The sequence below is a fragment of the Acinonyx jubatus genome, chromosome A1 (assembly GCF_027475565.1).
Source record: "Acinonyx jubatus isolate Ajub_Pintada_27869175 chromosome A1, VMU_Ajub_asm_v1.0, whole genome shotgun sequence".
Lineage (NCBI taxonomy): Eukaryota > Metazoa > Chordata > Mammalia > Carnivora > Felidae > Acinonyx > Acinonyx jubatus.
The window spans coordinates 99,234,629-99,251,378 of NC_069380.1; the positions used below are offsets into that span (position 1 = coordinate 99,234,629).

General features: G+C 42.6%; 1 protein-coding gene across 6 annotated transcripts in view; it reads left to right on the top strand.

Moving 5' to 3' along the window:
* The window catches only part of LOC106975186 (zinc finger protein 474), a 94,561-nt gene that overhangs the window by 57,514 nt on the left and 20,297 nt on the right, over positions 1–16,750 (top strand). Inside the window, exon 5 of one of the 6 annotated variants that reach the window (XM_053220239.1) lies at positions 885–994. The exons of the other annotated variants lie outside the window; for them this stretch is intronic. Coding sequence (XP_053076214.1) covers positions 885–992 — 108 coding nt within the window. The 3' untranslated portion in view covers positions 993–994. The remainder of the gene's footprint in view (positions 1–884; positions 995–16,750) is intronic. 6 annotated transcript variants of the gene reach the window in all.

Here is a 16,750-nt window from a genome sequence, read left to right on the forward strand (position 1 = left end):
TCAACAGGAAACCTCTCCCGGGTAGTGTGGTTTTCTCTTTGGGTTACGATTTGATCCTGTTCTATTGTTGTTTTTCTTTCTCTGTGTCATTTAAAATTTAGATAGTACAGCTTCCTTGTATCATTTAAAGTTGAGATGTTATGGGACATAATCCATTTCCCATAAAGATCACTGCTTTGTGCACTGTTCGATTTCAGGATTTCATCTGCCTGTGACAGCCGACTTTTGGCTATGACACGACACAGGCCCGTTCTTTTCACAATTCAGATGTGTGTTTCTCTTCTTCTCTTGTCAGTCAAAGCCGTTTTCCTCTAGAATCCTTGAGCCGACTTCAGATCAGAATCTGCGATCTTGCCTGAGGCTCTCAGGGGGCTCAATCTCGTAGTGAATTCAGGTGAGGAAAAATCTTTTCAGAACCTTGATCGTAGTGCTGGGAAAACCATTCGTTCCAGTTGGGCAACAGTGACCGTTTCTCTGGCAGAGTGAATTACCCTGTGCTCGGAATGTTCCTTCAACATAGACTGGCTCAGTTCTCTTATGACACAGGGGTTCCTGTTACCCTTCAATCAAATCTAAACGCAAATAAAGGCCGCTGAGACGAGTTCCTCTCCAAGACTTCCATGGGCAGTTTGCTTTAGCTCCGCCTCGCCCACGAAACCACAGTATGGGCTGGAATTGTCCATTGTCTCTTCCAGAAGACAGGCCTGAATTTACCCTTTCTGATCTCACAGGCAAGCTGGGAAGGAGACTAAGCAGGATGTAAGAGAAAAAAACCCTGATGGGGATTTTTATTTCAACGGTGGAACTGACCTGGGGTTGCTGCATCCACAGTTTACGCGGTACCATGAGCAGGATCACACTTTCTTTCTTTCCTCCAAAAACAGGGGAAAGCCTGCATGAGCAGTATCTACTTTAGCAGGACTTTCAAAGTGGTGAGAAGCCTGGATGAAATTTGGATGCATAAGATGGAAACAGATCGATTATCGGTTTGAATGTTAGTGTTGGCATTTAATCTACTGAATTTTAGTCTATTTAGTAAGTCTGTTGTCTCTCCTAGCAAGCACTTTCCTAAGCGATGCTGAGGGGTACAGTAATAGAGCTCATTGTTGATCCTTACTTTCATATGAATGAATACATTTTAATGCTTGCATTTAATATTTGGAAAAAATGTTGCCCTTTTCTAGAAGCTGATAGTATTTCGTTCTTCAACTGCAGGCCTTTTCTGGCTAATGGGAACACAGATCGGCAGTTTATTAAATGTAACTGCAAACCAAAATGAAGCCTTTGTCTCATTACCTTTTATTAGGTAGATAATGCTTGGAGTTATTTTCTTAGAATTTTGCTCATAGGATGTGAAAATCCTATACCATATTACAAAGTAGGCATGTTTTTCTTTAGGAAATCATCTATTTCTATAAATCATTCTCTCTGTAGTGTTAAGCTACCTTTGGCATCAGAGATGCTTAGATTTGAGCTAAAAATCCCATCAGACCCATCTCTAGCATCTGGTGCTGCCATCTGGTGTTTTCTTTTAAAGTACAGTGTCTATGCTGTGAAAAATACTATTCTTTTTGTGTTACCTCCACATACATTTGAGAAAGTGCCCTTAGAATACAAACCCCAGTTATTGAGAGCTACAATTATATATGTGATTTAAATATCATAAGTGCTATTCCATGGCTAACTATTCCATTCTCTAAAGGCAAGACTCTCAGTGGGAATGTCATAATCAGAAAGACTCAGAAGGGCAGGACACATGTTCTCAAAGGAGTGTGCACATTTGTATCTTTTGGGTTTGGAGTTTATAAGAAGGCATGGAAGAAAGGAAACCAACTTTTTATTGAGTACCTTGATGATCAGTACTATGTATTCATGATCGGAGCTTAATATTCCACAATATTACCATAAGACAGATACTATTTTCTGACTTCTATCTGGGGATACTGAAGTTAAACAACCTGACCAAAGTTACACAGTGGGTTTGGTAGTGGGTGTCAGAGCCAGATCTAATTACGAAGACCCTATCTTTTCAAGTCTAAGAGGCGTGGAATGTGTGGGATACAACTTGGGTGTGGCTACCCTGCCAGGCTAGGACTGCTGAGTAAGCCAAAGTGGACAGAAGTGTGTTCATTCAGCAAATATATATTGTTAGGCATTGGACTAAGTATTAAATATCTAGTCATAAAAAAGACACAGTTTTTGATCTCATGGAGTTTTTACTCTTACAGAGGAAGTAATAGGAAATAAATGTAAATAAATATACAGCTGCAAATTGTGATATACCAGTGAATAATGACAGGAGGTGGACATTCAGAATCTTGGTTAGAGAAAACTTCAGGGAGGAAGCGACATTTCAGCTGAGACATGACCTGTAAGAAAGAATTGGCCAGGAGGAAAGATGTGAGGAGAAGGGGAGTAATAAGAGGAGGAGACATTCTGGCCGAAGGTAGTGTGGTCAGAGCTCAATGAGCTCAATGAGATGAGGCTGTAGAAACACCATAGTCCCTGCAGCTATCCAGGAGACATGGGTCATCAGTTGTGTGGCTCTTGCAGGGATCCAGCTGAAAGCAGATGAAAACTTGGCCAAGGCATTTGGTAGCAAAGACAGAGATTAGGTATATGCACAGAATTTGGTGGTAGTTGGGATGTGGAGGTCTGAGGAGGGGTCAAGAACGGCTCCCAAACTTCTAGCTTGGGCAAGTGCTCTGGTGCCATTTTCTAAGATGGGAAGACTTGAGACAGGGTAGGCTCTTGGAAGTTAAGACCAATGGTTCCTTTCCGGACACGGCAAATTCAAAGTGCTTGTGACATATCTAAGTGGGTAAGTCAGGCTGAATATAGAAGTCAGGATCTCAAAAGAGAAGGTTGGACTGGGATATATATATTTGTGCATTTTTAATGTGTATTTAAGGTCATAGGAATGAACAGAGAGTTGGGAAAGGAGATGCCAGGCCGAGCCCTGAGGCATTAAATCATTAAGGCACTAAAGGAAAAGGAACTGGAGAATGAGAGGCTGGAGACACTACAGAAAATGTCACGAACAAGCATGTGGAGAGCAGGGTGGGATGCTGAAAGGTGGAGCAGGATGAGGGCCAAAAAATAACTATTTGATTTGGCAGTGTGGACTGAGTCTTATAGCCTTGGAAAGAACATATCCGGAGTAGTGAGGATTCCAGAGTGTGTGGATGATGAAGATCATGTCTGGTGTTTCTACTGTGACCATCTCCACCATAGACATCACTGTCCCAAAGCATTTCGCCGCAAACGTTTTCACCACATAACTAATTGGCTGTACGGCAATTTGGCTGTAAAAGATAAAATAACTGGCTGACAGTTTGGTTTCATTTCTCCATTGACAAAGTTCCAAATTTTATATTATATAAATCTTAGCTAGTCCCCGTAAAGCTCTATACACTGACGAATAGATGTTGTCTTAAAATAGGGAACAACAACACCATATGTAGACTTGAAAGAAAATAGGCTGATAAAACTTACTTGAAGGGGGAAAACAGAGAGTGTGAAGGCGGATTGCATACTATACTATACTATACCACACGAGAAAATGATAACAGTGACATTGGTAACAAAGCCCACTAACAAATGAATTATAGCATTAGCATTTCTTACACATTTCCCATAGAACTTTGGAACGTCTATCAACAGACATGTGACAATATGCCAAGAATGAACCGAGTAGAAGGCTTTCACAATGCAGTGCAAAGCTCACTTTCAAATATGCATTCTAGTATTTGGAAAACTGATACGTCTCTTTTTTCTAAGTTTATTTAGTTTATTTATTTTGAGAGAGCACAAGTGAAGGAGGAGCAGAGGGAGAGGAAGAGAGAGACAGAATCCCAAGATGTAGGGCTCGAACTCACCAACTGTGAGATCATGATCTAAGCTGACATCAAGAGTCAGATGTTTAACAGACAGAGGCAACCAGGGGTCCCAAACTGTTACCTCTCTTAATGAAGGAAGAAATTAATAATTTAATTATGTTTTTATGTTTCCTCATGCCCTTTTTACTGTCCATCTTGTATTTTTTGTTATTTTATCTTTTAAGGTGAGGTTGCCTAGTGGCCAGTTAGCCACATAGCAAACATGCTTGCCAAAGGTGTTGAAGGCAAAACCACCTAGAACCAGTAACAGCAGGATGTGTGTTGAGAAGTTTGGCTCTGAAGACCAGGAGAGAAATAATGCGTGGAGTAGAAATAGAGATGTTGGGCTAAGAGAGGTTTCCTTAAAGATGAAAGTGTCCAGACCATATTTGAATGTTTAGGATTATGATCCCATGGAGTGAAGGAGGCTGAAGAAACAGGAGAGGGGACAGGGACGAGTGGGAAGCCTGGAGGAGAAACCCACAGCAGTGGGTGGGATCCCAGCGCCCACTGGGAGGGCAGGGTTTCAGGAGGAGGCACGTGTGAATGTCCGAAGGAGGTTGAATGTGGATAAAGCAAGTGTGTAGACTGCTGGTGGGAAACTGAGGTAACTACAGTCTGTTCACTTATATCTCATACTTTTTTTTTTTTTTACGAAGTACCAGCCAAGCTAATCAAGTCTATCAGATAGGAAAGCAAGGCATAGAGAGAAAAAGGTTAATTTGAAGCATCTGCTTAGTCCTTTGTCTCTTCATGCCTTGAGCTAGACTGAGTTTCTAAAATCAAGACTAAGGCTCCTGGAGGGGCACCTGGGTGGCTCATTCAGTAGAGCATCTGTCTTTGGCTCAGGTCATGATCTCAAAGTTTGTGAGTTCGAGCCCCACGTTGGGCTCTGTGCTGACAGCTCAGAGCCCACTGCTTTGTATTCTGTGTCTCCCCCTCTCCCTGCCCCTCCCTTGTTCATGCTCTGTCTCTCTCTCTCTCTCTCTCTCTCAAAAGTAAATCAACTTAAAAAAAATTTTTTTAAAAAGACTAAGGCTCCTGGCACCATTTGCCTCTATGATTCCCAAACACAAGAATGACTTGGAAGTCTTGGCAGGCAGTAGATAAAACATTCAGTGGGATCCTTCTGGGGATTAGTACCCTTATGAGCCTTTCCAGTGGCCCTAGTTCACCTCCTCAGCTGTACTGATGTCACGAAATCCAGTGTTGACCTCACAAACTGCCCCCTGATGATGTTCACAGCTGGACTACTGATGTCCAACCCTCCATGTGCCATTTCTTCATCTTTTCTTGGTGCCAACCATGCCTGCATATCAGAGAACCACTCTAGGATCCCATGGCTCTCAGGTGTACAAAGCACAACTGTAAGGTAACCAGACCAGTCTTCTTCTGCCCTCTTGGTTCTAGAAACCAGGCCTCATGAATCTTTGTGTGTGTATACTGCATGGGTGGACTATGTGTGTATTGAGTGGGGGGTGAGGGGAAAGTGACAAATTTTTAAGCCACAGCACCACCGGTAAAATTGATGTATCACTTCCTAATACAAAAATGTGAAGAGCCATGCTCATCTGTACAAATCACAGGCTAACATAACTATTTTTTAAGATAAGCTTCAAATTACAATTATATACGTGATGGGAGAGGCCACGACAGAGCTACCTCTCCTGCAGCCCAAAGACCAAAACAAAATTAGATAGTCACTGCATTTGGTGTCCTAGTATGTGGCTTTCTGCTCCTCTAGAAACAAAAATATTAACTGTAAAGTCTGTGAGAGGAGAGTATCACACATGAGAAATTCTAATGTTACGTAGGCCTAAAAATGAACAAAGCTACAACATGCCACAGTCCAAAAGAATTAATCCAACTTAAATAATTTTGTACATCTTCATATGCTTACTTCTACCTCTTGCTCCCATCTCTCTGCTTCCAGCTCCAAACAGACACCCATAGTTTCTAGTCGTAAATCCTTTGTAAGTCTCTGCGTAATGACAGGATGGATGTACGTAGTGCTTAGAAATCCAAATTCTAAGCTCAACAACTAGGATCTTTCCCAAGATTCTTAGAACTTCACTCAGGTAGTCCAATACAACCTGGAAGAAGTCATTATTGAAACAGAGGCGATTGTCCTGTGAACAGAATCTTACTGCTAAGCATCATACGGTTGAGACTTCTGAATAGGTGGAGTTTCAAGAGGGTCTGACTTAGGACTCTTTCTCTCTCTTTTTTTTAATGTTTATTTATTTTTTGAGGGGGAGAAAGAGAGACAGCGTGTGAGTGAGGGACAGACAGAGAGAGAGGGAGATGCAGAATCTGAAGCAGGCTTCAGGCTCTGAGATGTCAGCACAGAGCCGGAGGTGGGGCTAGAATTCATGCACTATGAGATCATGACCTGAGCCAAAGTCAGACGCTTAACTGACTGAGCCACCCAGGTGCACCATAGGACTCTATCTCTTGCTTTCCCTTTATATTTTGTAATTTACCTCCTGCTTATGTTCATTTCTCTTTCAAATTTTTACCTCTATGAGGTTGTCTTATGTGAAGAAATGTCCTACGAATTGAGGAAGGGCCTAATACACCCAGGAATTCAATAAGTTTCCAATATTTCAATACATCAATATTCTAATGTTCTTCTTTGGCCCTCCCTCAGAGCTGGGGGCCCTTTAGCATATAAGCTGAAGACCAATCAGGCATTGGAAAAAACCCCACTTCTGTATACCAGGTCAAATAGTATCTATGCTTGGCTTCCTTTTCTCTCTAACTGTAAATGCTGGAAAAACTGAGTGGCTTTCTTAGTTTGTGGGTTTTTCCTGTCTTGCCCCCATTGCTACCTTCAAGCTTCATTTTCCCTATGACCTGAAAGCCATCTGACCACAAGGGTCAGGCCTCGTGCCAAAACGAGAAGCACAAGCACCAAACACCAGGGACATCCTCCATCCATTTTCTTCAAGGAAAGTCATTCTTTTTTTAATGTTTATTTATTATTTATTTTGAGAGAGAGAGATAGTCGGGGATGGGCAGAGAGAGAGGGGGAGAGAGAGAATCCCAAGCAGGCTCTGTGCTGTCAGGGCAGAGCCTGACATAGGACTCAATCTCCCGAACCATGAGATCATGACCTGAGCTGAAATCAAGAGTTGGACACTTAACCTACTGAGATACCCAGGCGCCCCTTCCAGGAAAATCATTCTTAACAAGAATTTGGCAAGATACTTGATCATACACCTCACCTTCTAACCTTCTAAAGAATCAGGGAGAAAAGCAGTTTTATCTCAAATGTGGGAATTAAAAAAAAAAAACAAAAAACAAAACCTTCTACCAAGAAACTGTATTCCTTTCAGGATCAGAGATTCCTGAAATGTGGAATTTGTTCTTTGACTTACATTTGTAACTAAAATTCCAAGCATATATTCAAAATACCAGTAGTTTTTTTGTATTTTTTAATGTTTTTTGAGAGAGAGAGAGAGGGAGTGCAAGTGGGGGAGGGGCAGAGAGAGAGGGAAACACAGAATAAGAAGCAGGCTCCAGACTCTGAGCTGTCAGCACAGAGCCCAATGTGGGGCTCGAACTCATGAATGTTGAGATCATAACCTGAGCTGAAATGGGACACTTAATTGACTGAGCCACCAGGCACCCCAACAGTGGGTTGTTATTTAAAAATCAGGTACACGAAGATATTTGAATATTAACAGCATTTCCAAATGATTGGCCAAAGCTTTCTTATCGTTCCGAGGAGCAAAACAAAACTCCAAATCATGAGTAACAGACTCTAATAGTTGGCCAATACACAGGCTGGATTGGAAAATTCCTTAACGTGGCATCCAGTAATTTCCAAAAACAATTCAATTTCAAACAACGATCCTTCCAGATGTGACATTTGGGTAGACTTGTTTGAAAACACCAGAAGTAAATGTGAAATACCAGTGGTTTCTAGACAATCAAACTATGATTGTTAAGGTTTGAGATTGAGCTACGCAGTTACTCCTCTGTATGAAAATGCTATTTATACTTCGTCTGCATGTGTATGACGTGCCTGGGGGGAATGGAAACTTAATTATACACATCCAGGCTAGTCAAGCTTGTTGAAATTATGCTTTAAATGACCACAGACAAAATTCTGACTTTGGGAAATGAGTCTCTGGTGACCTGGTCTCATATTCTGATCTTGTTTTCCTTTTTAGCACCTTGTGCACCCTCCCGCCTAGTCGCTAGTAACCCCCCCCCCCCCACCTCTTGATATTGTTGGAAGAGGGTTGGGAGATTCTGATAAGATCCTTCCCAGGAAAATCTCCTCCAGGGGACTGTTTGCATTTTGAAATAGGATTTGCTGGGAAGGCACTGTTCATCCCAAGGGAATGAACATTTGAGGTAGTCAAGAGAACAGACCTAGGAATTTTGCTGGTTTCTTTCAAATCTTACCCAATGACTGACTCTGTGGACATTCTCCATGTCCATTGACCATTGGTGTCCTCTGACCATTGGTGTCCTCACCTCCACCGTGTTTCTAGAAGCAGCTGGAATCACATCTGGAATCAGATGACAGGTGAGCAAGAAAATCACAAATCTTTGAGCACATTACTAAACTTCCTCAGCCTTAGTCCCTCCTCTGTGAGGGGTTAAAATGAAAGATCTTTTGCCAAGGACCTGCGATGGTGTCTAACAAATCATTCCCAGTCAGTTCCTTCCTGCCCCTACATAGTGGCCATGGCGGCAGACCTACTGTCTCAGTGAAAACAAGCTTTACTACTTGCCTAAATGCTCTGTGCCTCAGTTTCCTGGTTTGCAAAATAAGGGCACTGAGTCTTGCCCAGAGGATTATAATGAGAATTCTTGCCCGTTAAAGCATGTTAAGTGGTTAGTACAAATCTTGGCGCTTAAAAGTGCTGGGTAATTATTAGCTGCTACTTGGTCAGATATTTCCGATACTGGAATATTCACAGAGATTTCTCTTTTGTTTAATGTTTGTTCGTTTGTTTTTTTTTGCTGTTTGTGTATTTTTGAGAGAGAGACAAACAGACAGAGCATGAGTAGGGGAGGGTCAGAGAGAGAGAGAGGGAGACACAGAATCTGAAGTAGACTCCAGGCTCTGAGCTGTCAGCAGAGAGCCCAGTGTGGGGCTTGGACTCCTTAACTGTGAGATCATGACCTGACATGACCTGAGTCAAATTCAGACCCTCAACCAACTGAGCCACCCAGGTGCCCCTGGGATACTCACAAGGATTTCTGAAAGAGATTTTCTTCTTTTCTCCTCAAGTACAGAGGAGAAAAGCTTTCCCTCTTATTTTCCCATCCAAACTTTCTGCCTTCTGTGATATGCCTTGTGCACTTACCACAGACATTTCAATTATTTGGCCCTAATGGAAGGAATCAGGAGTGTGGAAAATTTAAAACAGCAGCAAAGCCCCAACTTCTTTATGTTGAATTTTGTCATGCAGAGAGAGGAACATGGTCAGTGGAATGATAGCCGTCCAAAGAGCTGCACAGTCCCTCAGACCCTTGTTTTGGCAGCCAGCCATCAGGAGTGGGCCCCCAGCAAAGTGACTGTGCCCACGTTTACCATGCAGCCTTGGACACCAGGCTCACCCCTTAAAATAGGAGCTTCTTAAGACCTAACGGCGTACTTCAAGACTCCCATCACCAAGTTCCATTGTATTTGACTCAGTGCTTATATTCAAAGAAAGCAGGTAATTTTGAGTATGACCATCTGTTCATTGTCACTGTACCCCCTTTTTTTAAAACACCTCTATGATACCTGGTGAGTTTTTATTTTTCTTTTAATGTTTACTTATTTTTGAACGAGAGCAAGTGGGGAAAGGGCTGATGCGCGGCTCGTACTCACAAACTGTGAGATCATGACCTGAGGTGAAACCAGGAGTCAGATTCTCGACTGACTGGGCCACCCGGGTGCCCCCTGACAGGTTTTTAATTCCACAGTCTGAGATTCACTCCTTTGACTCAAAGCACTGACTCTGCAGGACATCCCAGCTAAAAGGCAAACGTTTTCTAGATTGTTCACAAACCCTCCTCAGCCCCTGGCACATTAATGTCAATTAGCCACCAGTGCAGCTGATTTCTTAGAAATGAGATATAAGGCAAATACCTCTTACTGGGGAGAGTGTGCAGGAAATAGCTCCTGAGAGCCATAAGCTCTGGTGCTTTCAGGGTTGGCCAGGCTGCCTTTAGGGCAATGGGGAGCGGTAGAGTCTGTGGCATTATGTACACAAAGTCCCACCTAAAGATGTCACATTTAAAACTTTTGAGAACATTGTGCTGGTCAGGTAGAACATGCCTGTCTATTGGGTGGCGTGGTCATTGGTCCAACAGTTTACAGTCTGAGATCCTGAGTATGAGGCAGCAGGGAGGTAGTTCTGGGGGGCAGTCTGGGTGAGATGCTATAATGGGGACAGACTGAGTCGTGAAAGACCCATGAAGGGCCGCACATAGTTGTGTGACAGTTGTGTGCATGGACCCCTGGCACCCACACTCCATGCCTGAGCACAGGGTAACTCACCCCAGCCACCAACATCTATTTGGGTCACCTGTGGGAATCCCCAGAACAATGAGGCCATTCGTGTGGGTCAAACATCCAGGAACCAATCCATCCAAGAATTTTACAGGGCCACAAAAAGCTCAGGATCCTAGAGAGATTCCCCAATCTGGAGTGTAGTTTTCAGAACTTACAGTTTGAGTTTAAATATATCAGTGGGTGGAGAGGTTAAGAAGTGCTTCCTCCACTCAGTGGGTACCTTCGTCACCCTGTCCCTGCGTCTTGACTAACCCCACACGGTGTGGGCTCTGTGCGTGCCACATAGGGATCTGTCCACCTGACCTACTTTACCAGAGAAAGAGCTTTGGAAAAAGTGAAAAAAATATTTCCCAAATAAAGGTGGGGAGTTAAGTATGATCATCCCAACTCATCCCAAGTTCTGTACCTAGCATGGTGCCTGGCACATGGCCTGTAACCGGAAGATTCTTCCTGAGCAACAACATCTGGGCTACACTGAATCACCTCCTGACAGACAGCCCATTCCTCCAGATGTATTTCCACTTAGGGTAGGTCTCAACCTTCCAGAAGCCCAAGCTGTGCTTTTAGTAGGTGTGGCTACGTTCTTCCCGCTCACAACGCAACTTCAGTATCAAGATATTTTTAAAAATTTTTTAATGTTTATATTTGAGAGAGAGAGAGAGAGAGAGCAAGCAGGGGAGGGGCAGAGAGAGAGGGAGACACAGAATCCGAGGCAGGCTCCAGGCTCTGAGCTGTCAGTACGCGGAGCCCAGTGTGGGGCTCAAACTCAAAAGCCGTGAGATCATGACTTGAGCCGAAGTCGGACACTTAACCTACTGCTCCACCCTGGTGCCAGTATCAACATTTAGAACCTTATTGCTTTACTGGGTTTTTGAAGTTGGAAACAATCTGATTCAATGCAGATACTTACGGACTGGCCATACTGTGCTCGTTACCAGTCACACTCTGAGACATACAGTATGCATCAACATATTGTTGATCTATATGTGGGACCTGAGAAAGGCCCAAGGCCAAGTCCTGAGATGGGAAGGATTATCATGTATATCCCTCTCATGGCCATCACTTTTTAATTTTGCATCTTTACAAAAATCATTAGAGATTAATGATCACAACTAGATGGGTTGAAAGCATCTTAAGCTCGGGCACCTTTTTCTTTTCTTTTCTTTTTTTTAATATGAAATTTATTGTCAAATTGGTTTCCATACAACACCCAGTGCTCATCCCAGGGCGGGGGGCACCTTTTTCTACTGTACTCATCAAAGTCATGGTTTAGACCAACAGGGATGGTTTCTTTTTTCAAGATGTTCTCACCCCTGGCTTCCTTGATTCCTTTCTGACTCGACTTGGGTTAATGGAAGTCCCCAAATAAGCCCAAGATATATGGCTATTTTGATGTAGGGATGTTATGATGCACCCTTAAAAAAAAAGGACAATTACACTTTCTGCATTTTTGGTTTCATTTCCAAGTAGTGTGTGAAGCATGTCACTTGGAGGAAAAAGGCAGGCATTTCATTTACATACATATTTGGTAATAAAAAGACATCTTTTACATTTTGATATTGTTGCTTTGACACAGCCCCAATGAAATGACCTTCTCAAAAGGAATAGGCCAACTGCTTCCATGACAGCAGATAAACCCAGCAAACTGCTGCTTCCCAGTGCGCAAATGTGGGAGGCTGCTTCTGCTCGCTGGTAGCAGATCACTAATTGTAACTGTGACCCTTCTAGAACCAAAGGTCTCAGCACACTCTCTCTCCCTTTCCTCTTGAGGGGAATGAGCTTAAAGAAGATAATGGTAGGTTGGAGGGGAGGCAAGGACAAAGCCAAGGAAAATGTAAAGGAATGAGATAGTGTGAGGCAAAGGGAAACTTTCGATATCCCTGACATCAACGGAGGCAAGTGACTGACCTGACCTGTGTCTCTTGTGCACAGGTTCACACACACACACACACACACACACACACACACACACTCACTCACATACTAAAGGACTTTGAAGTTCCTCTCACTGAAAGATGAGAAACTGGTGTCAGTAATGTTTCAAACAGACCAGATGCCATGCACATGGGCACAGAGGGATAGCCTTGGCTTTCAAACTATTCATCTCTGCCCCAGGGCTAGGGCCTGGCAATCTAGAATTGGACTTCTCTGGATGAAATTGTATGTGAATGGGGTTGCCACCTGGTGCATTGTCTCTGGCAAAAAAAAAAATTTTGATGTCCTGGAAAAAAAAAAAACCTCAGTGAAACAGTTTGTAATTCTCTCCAGTCCCTTTTTCTTTTTCCCGTTTTCTTCAATGGTGTTTATTTTTTTCTTTTTTCAGGAATTTCTCAGGAGACAAATTAAAGGGTTTAGAATCTAGATGACTGAACAATAGTCTCTAGTGCCTGGCACAAGTCACTGTAAAATCCATTATTTGATTCTGCAATTTCCTCTGACAATGTGTACTGCTGACTTGGAACCAACTGCATGCCATGAGCTAGGCAATGCAAAATACTCGCCTAAACTAGGTCTGCGTGAGAGGTTTTTAACCAGCTATGCTGAGGAATGATAGACAAAGAAGAAACTGCATTCATTAAATATGTGAGATTCAGTGAGTTTTCACAGTTTTATGTACCTGTTACATCACCACCATAACCAAGATAAAGGAAGAAGATCTTTGGGGTGCCTGGGTGGCTCAGTCAGTTGAACATTTGACTCCTGATTTCAGCCCAGGTCATGATCTTGCTGTTTGTGGGTTTGAGCCCCGCATCGGGCTCTGTGCTGACAGTGTGGAGCCTGCTTGGGATCTTCTCTCTTCTTCTCCCTCTGGCCGCTGCCCCTCTGCTAGCTCATGCTCTCTCTCTCCCTTTCTCTCTCTCTCTCTCTCTCTCTCTCTCTCAAAAATAAATAAATAAACTTAAAAACAGATACAGAACCCCCACAGTTTCCATATACCCCTTATTCTTCCTTCCCCCTCCAGGCAACCCCTGATTTGATTTTTAAGCCCTACAGCCTAGTGAGGATTTTCTACCACTGGAAGCAGGCAGTAATGGACTCTTTTGTGTTTGGCTTCGTTCAGCATAATGATTCTGTGTGTTATCCATGTTGGCACAAGCAGTGGTAGTACTTTTTTTTTTTTTAAAGTTTATTTATTTCTGAGAGAGAGAGAAAGAAAGAGAGTACGACATGGGGGGTGGGGCAGAGAGAGAGGGAGACACAGAATCCAAAGCACGCTCCAGGCTCTGAGTTGTGAGCACAGAGCCTAACAGGGGGCTCGAACTCACAAACCATGAGATCATGACCTGAGCCAAAGTCAGATGCCTAAGTGCAGTCAAATGCTCTACCACTGAACTACACCCCCTCAGATGCCTAAGTGACTGAGCCACCCATATGCCCCACTTTTTTTTTTTTTTTTTTTTTGCTGAGTAATAGTCCGTTGAATGGCAGTATTATGCTTTATCTATTCATGGGTGTTTCCAGGTGTGTTACTGTTTTTATTATCGCTGAAGAGTCCTGTCTCCTTCAGTGCAAGCAGAACCAGTTTGTATTTCTTCCACAAGAAAGAGATCAAGATGTTTTAATATAGGAAAATTATGAAGTGTCCCATCTGGCCCATTCCTGGATCTGACTCCGTCTCCAAGGTATAAGGTCCTCACCTCACACTCAGGTCTCAATCTGATCAAGACATGTCTCATTACTTTTTTCATCACCCTCTCTCTGCCTGACGCCCCTCACAACCCAGTGCCTTAGCTGTGGCTGATACACTTCTGCGGGCAGAGAAGGTACTGGCTGCCAGTATCACTACCCTGCTGGCATATCACTACCCAGCATCTGAGGCACGGCCAGCTTCTAATGACAGGAAGTCTGGGGTCAGGGCCAAGGTGGGAAGGTGTCAACACACTTTGAAGAGCCAACCGTTGTGTTCTCAAGGACTGCCCACCTGTATTGAACAGACTGCTCCTCGCATAGTTTCTCTAACCAGTCTTTGTGATCGACTTCAACGCGTTCCTCTCAACTTACTAGAGTAATATTAAACACTTGAATAGGTCACATTCCTTTCTACCTGTTCCACAGCCCATTTGACTGACTTTAGGTCAAAATTCTTCCTTGCCTCCCTACAGCAGGCCGCTGTGGGTCTCCATCTATCACAGCACTTACAAATTTTGCCTTCGAATTGAACGAGTACTTGCTATGTTGTTCTCCATTACTAAGGAAAGCTAAGGCTTGGCGTGCCCAATGACCTCCAGCATGGGGAAGATGCTGTCCTCAGTTTAAAGAGTTATTGCTGGAAGAAGCAGATAAACAAAGTCATGGAGGTAGCAAAGTTGAGGATTGTGGGCTCTGGCTTGGGGACTGGGGCCAAGTTTGGTGGTGCTAGGGACCTGTTTCACGGGGCTAAGTTTGGCACGAATGAGGTCAGCATTCAGTGTCTGGCCTTTATTCTGTACCATGGAGAACCACAGAAATTCCTGATACCACATCAGACAGGCTAAGTCTGCACAAAACATACATAGTCAAGTGCAGAGAACAGAGGGGGCAGGTGGGAGGCCAAAAATTATAAGTTGATTTCCTAGTCCAGTCACAAATGGGCAACACAGGACCCAGGGGATGGTTCACTCCATTTGTCCCCCAAATTATCTCTTTCGCTGACGCTTCTCAGCATAAGATGGCTAATACCATATGGTCCCATTTAGTTCTTTCTGAATTCGTATTTTGGCTAATGCAACCAAGGCAGGGACATGAGCCTGAATTACATGAAAATATCTGGAAAATATAGTTAGATTACCTTAAAATGGAAACAAATTCATGCTAAATCTTGGCTTCACAATTTTTTTCCAGGCCTTTTTTATTTTTATTTTTTTACTATTTTTTTAAATAATGGAGCAGAAGTCAAGGGCTTCAGTTGCATCATATAAGCATGTAACTGATATATGTTCAGCTACAAACAGTTGACAAAATAAAATGGTATTCTTGGAATAACGCAACTAAAGATACTGTAAATATTTTCATTTTGTGTTATACTTTCATTTTATACTTTGCAAAACTGTATTCATTTGTAACATTAGTTCTAGTTCCAATTACTAATTGGTTACAATACGAGACTGTATTCTATACACAGCCTTGATTCTCATTTTTTATCGGTTACTTAAGGAATTTTCAGAAAGTAATTTGAGCTCCGCTTGATTTTTCCTTTTAGGACTGATTTTATTACTTAATCCCAACTTAAGCTTTGACCCTGGAGTTGACATTCTTTTTATTATTTTATTATTCTTATAAAAATGACACAAGTGCATTATAAAAACTCAAGCCATTAGGAAAGTATAAAGATTGGCATAAAAATTAACCCAAGCCCCTTTGTGCTTGACCTAAGTGACTATCATTCCAGACACCCTTCTCTGTGCACAGCACATATAAATAAATACGGATGCAGATGTTTTCATAGGACTAAGATCGTCACATCCAAGTTATTCATACAGATATTATAAAGGCAAAAACAAATACTGTAGTTGATTTTACTTGAATTTGACAAAAGAAAACAAAGGGAAAGTGATGGCATTGTTGAACTTTAGAAAAGGATTTCTTCACTAAAGAATATTCATTTTTAAAGGATCCGTTACAGTCACAAAACCAAGATAAGTTATCAGAAGATTTGAAAACAAGTCAGCTCCACGTCCTAATTTTATACTATTTTACGTGACTGTTTGCCACGACAGTAAAGAATTTAGCATCACTGACATCTTTGCCCCTCTCCTTCTGTTGACAAGTTTTGGTAAAGTATTTTCATATGTCAAGATATGCTCTTTTTATACTGTCTCAAACCCACAATTTCTAGGGTCATCTTGCTTTCATTCTATGCTTTACTGGATCCATTGCCAGTCTTAGAGTCATGGTGTCAGTATTTTGGAGCTTTTCTGGTTGTGTCATCTCTTGTTTGCTTATATGTTCTTTTATTTTACTCTTCTTTAAAGTCTATTTTTGAGAGACAGAGTACACGAGCGTGAGTGGGGAAGGAGCAGAGAGAAAGAGAGGGGGAGGGAGAGAGAATCCCAAGCAGGCTCCAAGCTGTCAGCACAGAGCCTGACAGGGGACTCAAAGTCACGAACCATGAGATCATGACCTGAGCCAAAATCGAGTCAGACACTCAACCCACTGAACCACCAGGCACCCCTTGATTGCTTATATTTTATTAAATAATGTTTTCCAGAAGGTATCAGAAGTAGCGTGATTTTATAATTTGTTAATTAAACGGGGACACCTTAGAGAATACAAGAAGGCCCTATTATTAACACTTAGTCAAAACAGGAGGTATCATACTGACTATTTCAGGTAGAGCAGAGCTTAAGATCACCCTAAAGCCAGAGGGGGT